The 18,228-nt window shown below is 41.7% G+C and overlaps 1 protein-coding gene across 7 annotated transcripts; it reads right to left on the bottom strand.

Annotated features, from left to right (window-relative positions):
* Positions 1-1,043: 1,043 nt before the first annotated feature.
* On the bottom strand, positions 1,044-16,791 carry cbarpb (CACN subunit beta associated regulatory protein b). 7 transcript variants are annotated; one of them, XM_080878420.1, is made up of 11 exons: positions 16,625-16,791; positions 15,555-15,755; positions 14,641-14,713; positions 13,430-13,593; positions 9,837-9,898; positions 8,702-8,864; positions 8,070-8,241; positions 7,618-7,740; positions 6,913-7,147; positions 6,223-6,412; positions 1,044-5,272 (listed from the first exon to the last, which is right to left on the bottom strand). In XM_080878420.1, the coding sequence occupies exons 3-11, from the start codon at positions 14,686-14,688 to the stop codon at positions 3,754-3,756; spliced, it is 2,676 nt and encodes an 891-aa protein (XP_080734546.1). In that variant the 5' UTR covers positions 14,689-14,713; positions 15,555-15,755; positions 16,625-16,791; the 3' UTR covers positions 1,044-3,753. The 7 variants fall into 7 exon arrangements, with proteins under 7 accessions (XP_080734546.1, XP_080734547.1, XP_080734551.1 ...); XM_080878421.1 differs by having other exon boundaries at positions 16,629-16,791; XM_080878425.1 differs by having other exon boundaries at positions 13,448-13,593; positions 16,625-16,790.
* Between the last annotated feature and the right edge of the window lie 1,437 nt (positions 16,792-18,228).

Genomic DNA, 18,228 nt, shown 5'->3' with positions numbered 1-18,228 from the left:
ATGCTTTTCCTCCAGCAGTACTTGCAATGGTTAGTTGTCATGTGGTTTTAATTAAGATTGCAACAGAAAAAAACAAAACTATAATATTAAAATATTATGCCACTATTTTGTTTTTGTGGCGTCAGTCCATGAAAGGTCATCTGGTGAGCATGACTGAAACATCTCAACAGTTATTAGATTATTTTTTTGAGAATTCTTCTACTGTGCTGTTGTGGATGAATCACAGATGCACTTCTGGCCTGAACTTACTTAATAGAGCAGCACTTGTAAACACAAAGGTGCAATTTAGAAGCATTGGACACGAAATGGCCTTTAACCTGCCAGTTTCCTGGTCCATAATCTAACTAATGTCCGATCAGGCCAGTGTGAGAATATTGCAGTTAGTAGCCCCTTTGTTTTTCATCTGTCCTGCTTCCAACATGGTCTGCACAGAATATTTCCACCGGTCATCATGCATATCAATGAAACTACCTCTTGAAAATATTCAGAAGTGATCCTCTCCACTGTTTGGAAATCATGTGTGGAAGCAGCTCTACTCTGCTCATTCCTTTTGTTGCACCATGAGGTAGACATTTAGGGTTTTGAATGGACATATCAGTAACAGATCAACTATTGCGATCTCTCAACTTTGTTATTCTGTACCGTCAGTATGTTTCTAACATGCTGTGTGGGCTACGTGTTGAGTTGTGATCAACTTTTGTGTCTTCCACCCAACCACCAAGCAGTAGGACAGATTTTTTTTTGTATTTTACTGATCCGTTTCCAGTCTACGTTGTATACCAGAAGGACAGATTATAAGGTGTGAAGAGGAAGGCAGCCATTTGAAAAGTTCCCTTTGTAGATCACAGAGAGGATTTGGCTTTACTCCCCAATTATTTGGAGGAAGTGATAAGAAGAGGCAAGAAATCAATATGAGCCTAAGCAACAGGGAAAAAAACATGAAATGAGATTCATGAGAGGGAACCTTATCTGCAATCCTTTCCCATGCCTTGATTAACAACCATTCCCTAGAAATGAGGCACGCTATAACCAATTTTGCTTCATTCATTTATTCACAGATTGGAAAACAAGCCTAAAATAACACTTTTTGAAAATTATTTGGTCCCTCAAGGCTCAATAGATTCGGATCATCAAAAGCAAAGTTGTTAAGAAAATGTATCTTTTCTTTTTTCCTTTGAGAAAATAAGCAGTTTACTAACAAGCAAGAAATACAGAAATACTTCTACTTTCAAAGAGATAAATTCCACAAAATCTCGTTGTTTACAGCATCCTAGAATGACTCTTAAATCCCATAAAATACAAAATCTCTAGTCACACCAGTGTTTTGACTTCTGCATTAAACAACTGAGCATTAAATATGGACTGGATCGGTACCATTAGTCTGAGAAAACATGAAGATTTGCACTAAAATTTGAACTCATGCAGACCAACACATTGCTATGCATCAACGCATTTGTCAGGCTACTGGTTAGTATACAAACACCATTTACCACAGTGTCCCCAGTTATATAATATCTGCCTAAACCTAATAAAGGATATTGATACAGTCTAGATATTGTGATATTGTGCTTGTATACACAGCAAACTGTAATATTTGTACAGATGCACTGATTTCAGTTCAATCCTTATGGCCGTTTTCTTTTGTGGCTGCTGTTGTCTCAAACTGACTCACGTTTGAGACATTTTGGCTTTTTGGGGGGCGTTTTGTGGAAAACATAGCGGTTTTCCTCTTTAAGATTAACTGTCAGGATGGGATGAATAATTATCAGCATGGAGGTGTCATTTCCATCCTAACTGAAAGGGGGATTTGTTGATATTTTCTTCCCTTCCTACTAACTAGCACCAACATAGGAAGAACAATAATTGATGGCACAAAATTGCTCCAGGGGATTGTGGTTTTAATTGTGACATAATTGTTCAGTGTGTGTGTGTGTGTGTGTGTGTGTGTGTGTGTAGGGTGGGTGGTTGGGTGGGGGGAAGACAAGAGCAATTAAAAAAGCACTAGGCTCCCTATTCTTTATTTGAGTTCATCTCCTTTATTCTCAGTCACTGTTCTTGTAATAGGAAACTCAGCCTGTGCCTCAGAGTCCACTTAGGAGACTCCTGTCACACAGAGGAGAAAGATCTAATTTGGGCAGACTGTAAAGGAGCATCATCATCATCATCCACCCAAACAAACAGAGGAGGATAATGTTGTCTGCTCGGATATTTCACTTCAGTCCTTTCAACTGCCTGCATGGCACCAACCTCAAAGAAGGGAGTAAAGGGAGACGGGGCACGCGAGGAGGACTCCCCGTTTCCTTGTACAATTAATATTCAACACCATCATCTACAGTGTTCCCTTTTATGCATATTCTGCATTGAATTCTCTGCCTAAAAAGCTTAATCTGATGATGTTTTTTTTTGTTTAATTTAGACACAACTACAGCTTGTTTTTTATTGCAAAAAAAGCTAAATAAGAGAGAGAAAAAGTCGACTTAAACACAGACACTTTGTTCTGATAGTTTTATGACCTTTCAGGAAGCCATAAAGCCCCCGAGGGAGGAATCTGCTGCACTGTCAACTTTCTCAAGAAAATTAGAGGAGGAGGGGGGGCAGAAATTAGAATGTCATATGTTGACAAATAAAGCTTGTTTTGTAAGCATGAGAGAACATGCCTGCCTGATTAATTCAGTTGTAGCTTCATATCTAATAGCTTTTATGTAATTTCTCTTATCATGGCTTTAAACACAACTCTGGCTCTGTTCTCATTCTTAGTGCAGTGATGCCCAAAGTAATAAAAGTCATAGCTGATGGATCTTTGACTGATGAAGAATCATTGCACCAGAGTGCTGGATCTTGTCTAGTCTGATAGTTCTTCCTGTTGGCAGGCAGGACGTCTCATTTTTAAACCTGCCGCACTGTCAGTTTTCGCTGTCATCTAAGCAAGCTAGACATACAAAAATATATTACTGCTCATTAAACAAAAAGTTACAAGTAAACAAGAAATGTGTCACAAAGCCGAGAAGCATTTTCAATCACACAGTTGGTGATAGAGGATGTCCTCAATTTGACCTTTTCTGTCATCCGGTCAACCAACAGGCTGGACACCACTGATCTAAACAACCACTCTGAATAACTCCATGTAGCGTAGCGTCTTCCTTATTTGGGTCAATCTTTTTAAAGGAACTAAGCCTACTAAACTAATTTAACTTTTTTAAAGGGTCTGTGTTGCCCTGCAATAGGCCACATCAAGATAATTTATGATTCATATAGTTCTAAGCAATCTTTGAATTCACAACTATGTTTTTACTACAGTATTTACTCTCACAGCACTGGTAGGTAACTGTTTTGTCCACTTCACTAGCCTTCTACTTGTCTAATAGCACCTGGTTTCACAGTGGATCAAGGAGTACAGAGGCCATAGCAGCTCTCAGCTTGATTTACTTTTACTGGAGAGCAGAGACAGAAAGACAGCAAAAGAGGCATAAAGAGAATACACACACAAAGAAACACTTAATGAGGAAGCAGTTATTTCTAAAATTGTATGATTTTTGATATGTTGATGTTAGTGAGCTGTAAAATGGGAAGACTCAACAGCTTTGTAATGCTGACACTTGCAGGGAGAGAGTGGATACATTTCTGGTGGATCAGCTGTATCTACGGTTATCTGGGAATTGGTGTTTAATTGAAACTGAAGCAAGACAAACCAAACAGAAAGAAATGAGTGTATTAGCAGACAGGAGGTTGATGAGGAGGACGATTGGAGCCCTGCTACACTGGGCTGTGGTCCGGAGAAGCGTGTGTGGCTGTCACGGTCACACACTCTGTAGCCGTGTCCTTGGTCCTGCGAAGGCCCGTGTACAACCTCTCATCCAGGTTAGCACTCAGTTTGTCTGTTAGCTCTGCTGTGATGGTTTGTGGACCGTATCCCGACGAGTCGAGCAGCTGACGTGAACGCTCATCTGGGGGTTCAGAGGGGTGGCTAGACTGTCTGCTGTCATCCTGAGGGTCAGGCAGCTCAGTCAGTCCTCTGTCTTTCTCTGAAATGGAGGGATGAAGAGGTGAAGGGGAAGAGGTTGTGTGGTCCTCAGTGTCTCTGACAGGGGCGCCCTGCACCTTTTCTCCATCCTCAGATGTTGTGAGCTCTACCTTTGGAGTTTCAGGTGTGCTGCTGGTCCCATCGCTCGTCTCCTCGTCAGGAGCACTGACGATGCGGGGCAGCGTACTGTGGTAGCTTGTGTCCAGGGGATAGTTTACACTGTCACCCCTCCGTAGAGGCGTCCGCTGTCTCTCAAAGGAGGACTGGAAGTGTCTGACACCAGGATCGCTCCACTGCTTGTGGCGCTGCCACTGCTTGCGTAGGTGGATTCGGGACCGGTGCTTTCTTAGTGGGGACTCCTGCTGATCAAACTGAGGGTCATGGCGGAGAAACTCATGGAAGAGCGCATCTGTCTTCTCATCTATGCTGTAGTCTCGGCGGTGCAGGGTTAAATGCTGAGGTGGAAGCTGTGCAGCTTCTCGAGGAGAGAGCACATGACCATATGGAAACCACCCCAGTGAACCAGCACCTGTTTCGGTGGAAACTCCTCCACTGGCACCCAACAACAACTCATCTTCAGGCTCCTCCTCGAAGAGATGAGATTCAAAACTCTCACCTATCGTGCCAGTTCGCCCTGCATTGGTGAAATGATGCCTTTTCTCGTGGGCTGTTCTGTCTTTGGGGCTGCTGGTGATGCTGCTGCTCCCAAACAGTCGCAGATCTTCCGGACCTCGAGACGGAGCCTCTATCGACGCGTAGCCGCTGTCCATCTGCAGTAATTTACGAGTCCCCGTTTCTCCATCATTGCTCCCTCGCTCTGAGTCTGTGCTTTTCTGTTTCTTCTTTTTTGACTCCTTCACCTCCATCTTCTCATCCATATAGACAAAGAAGTCCTTGTCATCCTCCCCACACTCTCCCTCATCCCCTAAATCCTGGGATGGGTAGCTGGGGAGACCTCTTTCTGTGTCTGTTCGTCCACCAAGTGAACACACACTGTCAGCATCACTGCAGACTGAGTTCCTGTCATTGTTGCTGCTCTGGTCAGAGGCTGCGTACTGTTCGAGAGTTGCACGTAATGTCCAGATGTCTCTGTAAAGTGACTGGGAATCCTGGGGATCAATGGGGTCGGATTGGTTTGCACTTTCCCTTCTAGCCAAGGACAGCGCTTCCTCTTGGGGATCAGGGGACAGGCCAATCACCCCTGGTCCTCCATGGCTGCAGCTGGGCTCCACCATCACCTCTACCTCTACCCTGCAGTATCCACACAGGGATGGAGAGATGAGATAAAATGAAAAGAAATAAAGAGACGAGGAAGAAGAGAAACAAAGAGACATGCAACACAAGTGTCAGTGAGCATTTACCTAAATAGGATGTTAATCTGAGACATGGTCGTGTTCACAGAGCACAGAATGATTATCATGACTTGCAATGGTTGCAGCTGCATGTCTCTAAAGTGATCTTAGCTGAACAGCTGAAACTGCTTAAACTCTGGAAAGGTGCTTTCATCTTAGGGCAGGGAATTTTAATAAACGTAATGCACGGAGCATAACATGACCTGAGGAAATGAGCATAAGAATCATTGCATTTCTTTGTTCACAGAAATGGATTTTATTTTCAGCAATAAAACAAATGTACACCAAAAACATTGATTTGTTTCATATTCAGTGTAAGAAAATAAATAGTTATGTAAGAAAATATGTATGAGCATTAGCAGTTTTTGTTGCGTAACATAAAACCCTAAAAAAACCTGCACTGCTATAATTGCAAACTTATATTATAATCGTACTTTTGAAAACATCATTACATTATCAAGTCAGCAATGAAATGGTTTCGTGTGCCTGTTATAAACCCCACGTCCCAATTCTCCGCAAGGAATCCTCTCCATGTGGCTCAAACTGATGGCATTGTTTGAAAAGACAGATCAGACTTTGGTTACAGAGTGTTCACACTTAACTCTGCATTGTCTGATATCATCTAATTAAGGATCATAGAAAAACAATTAGTCTAAAAAAAGACAAGATGATAAGTTACAGTTTTATTTCGTTTAGGAACTTTTGTGTTAACGCACTGTGGTGGAGAATTAGGACTTTGACTTGTAAATTACTACAAGTAGTTAGCACAGGTTTTCTTGCTGAAATAAAGAAATGAGTGCAAGGCAGCAAAGCAGTGGACGGGATGAATGGCAAGGGAATTAAAGATACCTGCCGAGGGAGGGGGGTGGTGTCGAAGGAGGCGAGAGGAGGCATGTGGTGGGCTGGCTAGGGCGATAGGTGACGTCATGGGTGCGGGCAATGTATTGGATGAGGTCTATATGATGTGCATCGTTGTCATCCTGGTCCATGCTCTCACTGGCAGCCCGCTGGCGCTGGAACTGTCTCCTCTTTGGAGAGCCTGGCTCGCATCACACATGAAGAAAGAGCTGTGAGTTATAGGTGTATGACAGCAGGAGTGAAGTAACATTTAATTCAGCAGAAAGCTTCTATTAACTGCGGAGAAGATTTTGTGATGTTTTGGGGTTTTTTGGGTACCTTGGTATGACAGAAGAGGCGCGTGCAGACAAGTGTGTATATAGAATAAGGAGGATCGGTGTGGAGGATTTACTCAGGGGCTCAAATTGATTTGGAACAACCAATCTTTGCGTCACTGAGCCATCTGTCTATTATGCTTGTGTGTACATCTCCACCTCAGTCAAAAGGCAGCTCACAGTTGGTTGCTAAAGCCTGCTGCTTAACCATTGTATGTTTACCAAGAGAGAAAGCTGGCACAAATACTTCATACACAAATAAACCAAAAAAATAAAAGTCCAGAACCAGGAAGAACTATTTGTACTTCCTTGCTGCACTGGTACTGATTTTTCTCAAAAAGAATATCACAGAGATACCATCCATTACCTCTGGTGTCCAGACTCGATGCTCTCTGGCTGCTGTCCAGCTTCCATTTCTTGATCTTGAAGTAGGGACTGGCCCCCTCTAGACTAGCATGGCGCCGCAGTTTAGTAAGGAACTGCAACACGGGCCTCTGGCCTGCACCGCCACCAGCAGGAGAGGCACCGCTCCCCAGCACTGCTGATTCTCCCACACTGACACTGCTGCCTCTGCCCCGAGGCCCCACTCCCATCATTTCAATCTGAGCAGAGAAAAACATAGTCAAAGAGAAAACCTGCCAAGAGTAGTAGTCTGTGTAAAATCCTATCCGACAGTGATGTTCCTTGTTTACCCATCAGCCATCATTCTTGCTGGTCCTCCCTCAGGCTACGTGACCCTCTAATGTCTGTGTGGATGACTCACTTGTTGACTGGCTTGTGGGTGTAAAGACTGACTGACTTAAGAAAATGTATCACTCTACAAATGACTAAATATTCATTCCACAAACTCCATGTTGACCTAGATTCTAAACTAATGCCTTGTTTACTTTTTTCATCGCACGACCTCTTACAAATCATTTATATGCATGCTCAGCATCTAGAAGGCCTTTGGATTTATGTATCTTTACTGTGTGGCTCCTCAGCAATAAAAATGTTGTGTGACACCATCCTTTGTACAAAAACATATTAACAAGGTGATGTAGAATAATATATATTGATATATTTCACTCACAGAAGTGGAGCTTGGCTCTTTGGTGCTGTCCACCACAGAGTTGAGAGCATCTCCAGGGAGGGCACAGCTTGGACTGACACTTAGGCTGGTCAACGCTGTTTGTGGCAAGGGACACAGCATTGGCTGCAGGAAAGCACAAATAAAACTAGACTTTGTTATCTTATGCATAACTGCTGTGCATTTACATTCTTTTAGAAAAGTTTATTTTTTGTGTTAAAGTAACAAATATCAATTAATTTCAAGGACAGATTTCCTTCTAGGCTGTCATCCCAGCTTTACCTAAATGGAAAATTAATGCTGGGTCTGTTGAAATGATCCCTGAACCCTATGTTTGGACTCATTAGGTTGCCGGATTTTCTTGACCTGACCCAAATAAAAGATGTTTTAATTGGCCCTGGTGAATACTAATGACTATTGTTACATCAGTACGAATGGCAGGTCAAGGCTGTCACCTGGAAGATGGAAAGGGCTGACTTAGCAACAGGGCGCGTTGTCATCGTGATGGTGTTCTCTGCAGAGTCGCACTCGTGGATGGTGACTATCTTGAGGGCCGGAGGAGGTATGTGGAGGTTTGTGAGCCGGGCATTCTTCAGATGATGAAAGTCACCCTCCGTCAGAGTGTACCTGAGGTGGAGAACGCTGAGTTACTAAAAAACTATAAATTGCTGACATGAGTTGCATGAATTCTTCATGAGTGTTGAATCATGAAGCTTATCTTTGTATAAGAGGGAAACGACCAAGGGGAGATATTTGACTTCAAACCCATTAGAACTACCGTGATTTCTAGATTTAGGCTTAAAGAAAAATTAGTATTTTAGAGTCGGAGCTTTAAGGGAAAAGTAGGGCAGTGAAGTAATAACAAAGGGTGAGAGCTTTTTGTGTCCGAAGCATACATAATGCAGACTGATTTTATTCTGAACTCTAAAGTAACAAACGCATGTGGGACACAGTAAAAGGTTTAGATACTTTGAGCTCACAAAGAATTAAGCACTGGCGTGAACCTACATCAGTGAGTGGTGAATGCCGATTCAACAACACAGAGATTTGCAAATGTGGGCTGCTTTGTTTGTGTTGGCTTTCTAACCTGCGGCCTTTCTCCTGGGTTTTCTTGCCGTGGTCGAAGAGCGCAGCCTCATTGAAGGAGACGCGACGGCCTGTGGGGCCCGTGGAGAGGAAACGCTCTGTTTCTTGGTCATGAGAACTGGCCATGGACAGGCAGTCTGACTCATCCACCCTGATGGTGATTTCTGCCCAGAATGAAGGAAGAGGAGAACGATAATTACATAAATAGCAAGAGCACAAGGACAAAACAATAGAAGAATAGAAGTAAGTGTGTGAGCTCAGCTGTAATGCTGGTCTGTCAGTCAGTGAATAAACTGCACTAGTACAAAGTGAAATATGGAAATACCATTTATGGATCCCACTGACTTTGGTGTGTTTTACTCCAATCTGACTAACAGGATACAGCTTTAATTCATTCACTGAAAATTGCTCTCTACCTAAGATGGGCCGATGCCAAACTTTGTAAGAATCATGCTCCCCAGAGGAAGTTCCCACTTTCATCTCCTGTTTTTTAGACCTCTGTGAAATGTGTCAGTGTGGTTTTGTGTCTCAGCAGTTATTTTAATGGATTGCCTTCAAATTTTGCAAAAGCATTCATGTCCTCCCTGGGATGAATTACATAGACTCGTGTGCTGGGTTCATGTAACGAGCGGTGTTTAATATTACATCAGGATGAATACACAGCATATTACAGCGCTGAAGAAAACGTGTCTGATTCAAGTCCCCATGGGTACCTCTCTTCCTACTCGTTTCCTCTATTGCACTGTGTAATAAAACTATAAAATGCCCCCCAAATACTGGAAAACTAAATGCACTGCAAAAGTAGTGTGGTACAAAACACATGCTACCTCTAATATATCTTGTTCACTTGACACAGATAGCATTCACTGGTAACACAATGTCAAAATGTGTTCCTGGAATTGCACAGCCATTTCAGCTAATTGGGATGAGATCACAATATTTTAATGGAATAGACATTACACATTTGTGCTGACATGATAAAAATATCCATGCCATCATCCCATCTCTCCAGTTCACAGCTTCCCCATCTCCATTACTTCTCCCTCACTCACTTACTCGCCTCTTTCTCTCCTGTCTCCTTCTCTAGCCCTCCCTCACATTTCTCCTTCCTTTTTTTTAGTTCTTTTTTCTCTTACCATGGGTGGGCTGAGACTCCTCCAAGTAGGTGTTGTTGGTTTTCTCAGGGTCATTGCTGGCCCTGGGGCACACAAAAACATTCAGATCAATGCAGTGACATGATTACCCCTGAAGTCTGTCTTTCATCTGATGGACCCCGCTGATGCAGGCAGGCACTCTGGACACCACAGAACAAGGCCTTATGATCAGTGTTACTATCTGACCTTCAGCTTAGTCAAAATAATGCACCTGGGGCCACATGCGTGGCAGTCTGTGGTGATACACTTAAAACTGTGTCTTTGCACGAAAGCAGAAATGTTGCATTTTTTTTGTCAGACTTATGAAACTGCACTTATGCGTGGCCTTCCTTTATACAAGTCCATCACCATAAATGGTCACGTGTGCACAAGCCTCGCTCCGTCCTTATCCATGGAAGGTTGTAAACACTCATGATGTAAAAGCGCTGTTTCCACTGCAGATTATTAGACGAAGGCTAATAAGACAACTGCAAAGAAGAAGCATATTTTCACCAAATGTAAAATTCAGAGAAAAGTCCCTGTGTTATATTAGGTGGTCCCAGTTCTGCTATCACAAATAGAACAAAATTCTGAAAGGAGAAAAGTAATGCAAGTTGTCAACTCAGTAAGTTCAAAAAAAAGGAAAAAAAAAGGAATTTTTCTGAGACTACAGAGATCCTTCATCCTTATGCTCAACAATTTTCTACAGAAGCAGCTATTTAAAATATGTACAGTTTATCCCTCCAATAAATAAATAAATAAGAACCTCACAGAATTTATTACATACTGCATTCTTCACATTAACATTTGTTAATGGTACATTTTAATTGTTGAAATAGAGGTATGTGTCTGAACAGGTGTAAATTAAAAATGCATGCTCTGTGTATGTTAAATGTAACATATTATGGCTTACCTCATTTTGTCACAATTATGCTGTTACAATGGCTGCTCATATTAAGCAATAAGCATCTGTTCATGTGCAAGTAAACCCTGTGCACCAAATTCTCAGGCTGCTCCATCCCCTCTGTTTCTGACAGTTTTCTCTTTCTTGGCTCTGTGTGATGTTGGTCAGAGTAGATATACTTAATATGGTCAACCAAAGCACATAGCTCTGGCCGTGACTACAGAAGCGAAACACTCTGTTTGTAAGGGTCATCCAATCAGAAACAAGGTAGCTCAAAGGGATGAGGAAGCTAAAGCAGCTGATTTCAGACAGATGATCAAGTAAGAAGCTGCTCCAAGACACATTATAAGACAAATGAGGACTATTGAGAACTACTCTAGAAGAGTCCAAGAATTTAAATGTTGAGTGGGAATTTAGCATAATAGGTTTTTTCTGCTTCCCTTATGGTAAATGGTAAATGGCCTGCATTTGTATAGCGCTTTACTCAGTCCCTAAGGATCCCAAAGCGCTTTACACTACATTCAGTCATTCACCCATTCACACACACATTCACACACTGGCAATGGCAAGCTACATTGTAGCCACAGCTGCCCTGGGGCGCACTGACAGAGTGCCCCTTTCATGGAAATATTACACATTTCCATGAAAGGATTGATACTGTTTCAAAAACATACATATGTACTTCTTTTATAAATAACAGTGCTGGAGTGGGAAGATGCGTACGCATGGTTTTGTGTGGAGGACAGAAAAACTGCGATTCCAGTCAAATCTGATGCAAGCTGCTTAAAATGGTGTTTTTTGGTCCCAAAATATGTTTTTTAACAATGTTTTTCTCCTTGGAAGTTATACTCCATCATCATTGCTGTTGCAAAGTTCTTTCAGTGTCACGCCTCTCACGTGAGTCACTGTTACATTTATACATTGATTTCTTGTGCTTTATTAATACACTTGCATGTGAACAGCTTACAAATTCAGCGATCAAAGAACTATCAGAATAAGTTATTAGGACTGAAAGTCCACTGTGCTTTTTTTATAAATGGCCTGCTCGAGTGTGTAATCAATGAAGGCCTAAATCATTGCCAGTAACTTGATAACCTTCAGAGCCAGGGGACTTCTTGAACTGATAAAGCATGATGCTTTATTGGATTGTACACTTACACTCATCTTTAAGGACACAGAGGAGATGCACAATAAAGGTCATTTTGTTTAGCAGATAGAGTGTCTATTACTCTATAAGCATATCTTTATGCAGCCCTTTTTTGTTTTAACAGCTTATAATTTTTGTTTTTAGTAGCTTATAATCCTCCACAGTGCTGCTTAAATCCCATACACAGGGTCTAGTTGATGAGGCAGAAAAAAGAAACTGAAAGCTGTTCCAGAGTGGTGCAGAGATACAAGTTGTATGTGTGCGTGTGTGTGTGTATGTTGGTGGGTGTATGTTGGTGTGCATTGTGTGGGTGTGAAGTGACTTAAGGGAATTTTCTTTCCACTCAGATCTGTGCTTCTCCTTGTCTTTCATTTCCTCTGTGGCTCCTCCTTTCCCGTTCAGGGTATGCCCGTGAGTTTGTGTGTACATATTCTCAGCGGTGCACACACAGCACTCGTTTGAAACGTAAGATTAATCACTGCCGATGGCGGCTATGAAATCTTATTACACTCATCATTTGTACTGGTCTGTCCGATTCTCCTTTTGCTCTCTCCCAGGCTTTTCACGCCTCAGCCTCTGAGCTCTTTGTTTATCTGCATCTAGGTGCTGTGCACTCATGTATTCAAGTATACGTGATAATGTGTGCTGCTGTAGAGATGGACAAAAAGTCTCGAGGGTCAGCCATCTTGCTGTACAATAAACACGCAAATAAATAAGCATGAATATTGAATGTCTTTCCACTAAGGTGTTCTCATAGCAGCCTCATGGGAGTCTCAACACTCAAATGGAAGACATCGTATAATGAGTTGTTCTGCTTTAACATGCTGAGATGTCACAGTAGGGCAACATTTATTTTCTTACCACCTACTGCAATATAGCTTTTTTGTGTTACAAAGATGCTTTCATTTGTTTGATGGCTCACTTTTTGCCTGTTAATGACGTCACAGTGAAGAACTGGATAATATTACAGGATGCTGTTAGCGTCATTTGCAATAAGCTTTATCTATTATGCATGTATACAGATTTGATAGAAGAACTGGTTTGTCTCGAAATAGCAGTTGCATGAAAGCATGAGAGCAGTCTCTGTGAACAAAATACTTTTATGCTGCTCGGTAAAACAACACCTGTGCACCTGAATCTTTTTTCTTTTCTTTTCTTTTTTTCTTTTTTCTGTTGATTTCAAGTTTTTGGAAATTTTCAAGGATGTAGAGTTTGGTATTGTTGCTTGGTGCTAACAGTGACAACAGCAACAGCCTAAAATATTATAATAAAATTTAAACTCAAAATAACCACAGGTGAATCAAACGCACTGAGATACAGTGTGGGCATCACAAGCCTTATAAGGTTATTAGTTCTTAGATAGATAGATAGATAGATAGATAGATAGATAGATAGATAGATAGATAGATAGATAGATAGATAGATAGATAGATAGATAGATAGATAGATAGATAGATAGATAGATAGATAGATAGATAGATAGATAGATAGATAGATAGATAGATAGATAGATTTTTTTATTTTATTTTACGAGAAAAGACATACATAATTTTTGTGTCCCACCTGGCACAGCATTTCCCTCCACGGCGGCAAGCGAAGAGGAAGACAGAGATGAATGTCAGTGTTCCTACCAAGAAGATGGAGAGGATCACCAGAAGGAGCACATAACCATCCTGCTGCTCCTCAACCTCGAGTGGGATCTCCTGAGTCTAAAAAGAGGGAGCAACATGTTGCAAATTAGAGAAGGGAAGTTTCCTGTGTTGCCAAAGTAGGCACTGAAACACTCACTGATGATTAATGCTGTGTCGTTCTGGGCTGATAGACAGAGGTACAAAGGGAAAAAAAAGTCACACCTCCACTCTTCTCACTATGATTTTTCACCTTTTATTTTTACTCTTTCTAAAATAAAGTCATACAGATCATGCCTGATGGCAGAAATTGCACCAAATATGCAACGCCATACAGAAGTGTGCACCGTGCAGGTTTACTTTGAATGCTTTACAGTCTTTTGGTTTGAAACACTGAAACATGAAAAGCCTGACACCTCAGTAGTAGTCTAGATTTGCAGGCGTTTTACGTTCGCAGTCGCACCGTGGAGTCCACGGGATTGATTTAGTCCTGCTGTTTGGTTGGTCTGCATAAAGTAAATCTATAAATACGACAGTGCAATGAATCAATACATGCCAGGGCTATTAACCTGTCTACAGTGTACCTTTAGCTATGGGAGAGCTCTCACAGCAAGGACTGCAGCTGAGTGAATTAAGCGTACATTAGGAGACACTTCACTGAAGTTAAATTTTACTTTTTTCCTTCTGTTTTAAAAGCAAAAATGTGTTCCCGTCGTAAGTTTGATTTGGCTCATGTCAGCTGCATAACGGTACTTTAAAGTATTTTAATAAAGTGATAGATGACAAAATGATACAAGGATAATAGACTTGATTTCAGAAACATGATGAATAGGTTGAGTATTGTTCTGAGCTCTGCGATGGAGAACACTCTGCAAGTGTTAATGAGCATTAGACTCTGACGTCACACTGTAATTTCTCTGCAAGGGGAAATCAAAGCTGAGATTAGATCAGAGATGTAATTATTTCAGGTCCAGGTCAGGATGTTCTCCATTAGCCGGTCATCCAGCCAGAAGAGAATATGGGGGGAAAGTATGGTTCTGGTGCTGGGCGTCTCACAGACACACACACACACACATGTAGGACATACAGGAAGTTTGAGAATAAGCCATTGGTGAAAGGCAGACTTACTGTGGAGTTTTCTGGTAGGCTGTTCCAGACGGTAGACTCATTGCTCATGGTCCAGGCCAACTAGAGAGTCCCCCTGAGAGATAACACATGCACAAACACACACAAATACACAAAGGAAATGACTGTAACTGGAGATGTGCATCAAATCACAAAGTCAGCCTCCAAATGTGCTGCCTTCTATCTGTGTCAATAAATCCAGAAATACTGAGCATATAAGCCTAAAACAGCCATGTAGGCTGATGTGTAATAACATGGAAATTATTGTAATGTGTAATCTGTGTGACAGCCAGTGACAGCAAATAACAATCTTTTCAAAACAGTCATGAAAGACTGGAAGAAGAGGAAGAAACCAAATGGGTATGTTGTTCTTATACGCATGCGTCGAGTCCGACAGAACATGTAAGCTTTAGCATCTTGGCTGTTAATCATCACCCATAATTCCATATCAGTCCAAAGACTCTATCTACCTCCCCCACACACAGACACACACGCACACACAGGGAACAGAGAGAAACAGCAACTCTTACTAAATACTGGCTCCCGCAGCTGAGTTCCACTACCGCTGCTGGCTCTTGCTCTTACAGATCACAGCCATTAATTCTGCTACTGCTGCACCAGACGCCCACGCATACGCACACACACTAACCCTGGATGGATCTACTCACCCAGCAAGGGAGAAGCAACATGCCAGCAGCAATCAGCACGCCTTGCTCGCCTGCCAGTCACTGCGGTGCTCAACTTCAGCACCACAACCTGTAAGCTATAGCCGAGCTCTTTTCTGCCAGCCCATCTAAAGCCCTGCGTCCACTGTCCAAGCATGAATAGTTTTACAGAAAGCACATCAGTCTGTGGTCAGAATGCTTTCCTTTGCAGTACTGTACCACATCCTGCTTCCTATCAGACAGTAATCTTACCCTGGTGGAGGGCAGTACGCAGCAGCAGCAGTAGCAGCTCTGAATGTGTGTGCCAGGCTGTAGCTCAGGAGTCTCCTCCTCAGCTCCCTTGCTGCATCCTCAGCCACCACAGCGCACCCAGCCAACTGAGCCTGAGCAGCGGTGTTCCCCCTCAGGGCCGACCCACTGGCCTCAGAGCAACAGGACGGTAGTGCTGCATGGCTGATAACAAACACACAGAATGATGCACATTGTTCAAGACACAAATAGTAGGGATTTCGTATTAATGAAACATCTTCTTGGGATGTTCCTAAAACATTAAGCATCATCAAAAATTAGTTACAATTTAAAATAAATGCAATGAAAACCTCTCCCAGCACGTCTTTGGTAACAGGAAGTAAACAACAGATATACTACTTTTATTGACCTGCACTCAAAAATTAAGAAATCCATGAAGGTAAGCTGAAAATCAGAGCATCCTCACACTTTACTGAGGACTGCTTACTTTTGCGTTGTTGCAAATCCCGATGATAGCAGTATTCCCATAGCAGATGGCAAGACACAGGTGTCCCAGCAATACCAGTCAGTATCCAGTCATGCTTAACAAAATTCAAGCATTACCAAGTGCAATACTGCTATCATACAGTGCATCGTTTTCACTTTAATATTTTTAATCTTTAAAAAATATTAACTCGTTTCCGTCCTCCATAGAACAAAGCATGGATATCGTTTTATTTAAATCATGTAATAAGTAGTTTATTAAAATAGATTGCCGCAGTAGAAAAAGCATAAAGAATGCTGTCTCTTGTAGCTACAAAGGGCAATATTTTTCCCTGGAACAAATTAATGGGGATTTTCTCTGGCAGATGTTTCCTACTGAAGGTTTGAGCGATAACAATCTCGCTCTCTTTTTTTTCTAAGTGTAATCACATTATCGAAGGAAATGAAGCCCACCCTTAAAAACTGGTTAGAAAACAACAAAGCCGTTTACATAGATCTTGGTGTACAGAGAGGAGAAAGGCAGCTCACGATTTTGAATTGGGTGCACGAGCACACACAAAAGTAGGCACGCGGCGACGGTAAGCACTCACCTACCCAACTATCCTGGTCCATGCGGGAGTGGAGGGGCGAAGTCAATAACGCGGAACTCTTCCGTGATCACTTTAATGTGGACTTTAAGGCTAAAAGTATTTATGAATGAAACCCCACCGCTTAACACACGCCCACCACCCAGTCAGAGGCGCATCACGTGACTAAAGGAGTGAGGTAAAGCCCAAGTGACGGATGTCAGAAATATCCTGAAGCACAGTTTAGTCTCCACAGCTGCGTTAGAGGAGTCAGGGAAGCCCGAGTGTCTCTGCTCTGTGCTAATATAAACCATGTCACACAGTCAAGGAAACGTGTCTCTTATGCTTACTTATTCTTTTTTTTTTCTTTTTTGGCAAATGCACTCACTGAACCTCTAGAGTGAGAAAAATTATTGAAGCATAAGTAGGCTCATATGATCTCATTTACTCGCGCCCGCGTGTGTGTGTGTGTGCTTGCGTTTGTGGAACCCTGCGAGTGGAATACTACAACTAAACTTTATCCCTCGGCCAAGCTACCGGTGGGTTTCGGTGATTTACAGTATTTGCCAAATAATGACTCGTTGGCCTTTAATCGTCAAACATGTGGCTGAGACAGTCATATCTTTCATTTTGAGTCAGTAAGAACTGTCCTCTCACAAGGCAGAAGTTGCAATCAGTTTATAGCAAAGGGACTTTCATATATCCAGATAAAAGTCTCACTGACACTGCAAATATGTTTTTTCTAGAACTACCTGGTCAAGAGGGCAGCACAAATTCCAAAAAATATAACATAACAGTTCTATGAAGATATCATAGTGGCCAAAAAGGACTGGATATATTATAATCAAGGACACAGAGGTAAACTAATGCAGGATCATTAAGATACTTACAAAACGACCGACCCATTTTTATTTAATTTTATGTATAACCCTTCATAAATCATACTGACTACATTCTGTATATCAATATATGTAAATATGTTTGACATTAAAAACACACAGAGACACTGGCAGGCGTTTACTGGCGACACACCGGTTTGCAGGCTTTTTACAGGGGTTTGGCGCCATCTCCTGACGCAATGGGGATTACATTTATTTGTCAATAAATACTGATAGATGCATATATTTAACAATATTGAACGATAAATATATTTATTAATGAGTAAATATGGAAAACACTATTTTTCTCACATTAACCACTCTTCCCCAATCAATCTCGAAATGTTTCCCCGAGTAACTCCAGCAAGAATACCAGCTGAAAGGCTGAAATACACATTTAGCACATTCAAAACAACCTCAGTTTATCCCAGTTCTATACATGTTATGCTAAATATACACCATATTGACTGTGCTAAATCAACAGTAAACAAATATACTACAAAAAAATCAAATAAAACAAACCGAATAAATCTGTTTTACTGTGTGTTACTGCATAGTAAAAGACAGGGTACCTTACCCAACTAGAACTGAAAGCATACGGGACTAAGGAGGTGATTCAAAGTATTTTTAAACGATGGATAAACTGGGAGACCTTTATTTGTTAACGCAATTGGGTTTTTTTTTTTTGTTGTTGTTGTTGTTTTCCCCCCAAGACTACACTACCCTGCATCCTCTACGTCGCAGCAAAGC

This window comes from Rhamphochromis sp. 'chilingali' (assembly GCF_963969265.1).
Source record: "Rhamphochromis sp. 'chilingali' genome assembly, chromosome: 3".
Classification (NCBI taxonomy): Eukaryota; Metazoa; Chordata; class Actinopteri; order Cichliformes; family Cichlidae; genus Rhamphochromis; species Rhamphochromis sp. 'chilingali'.
The sequence above is the reverse complement of the archived record's forward strand: the minus strand, read 5'-3'. Positions and strand labels throughout refer to the sequence as shown.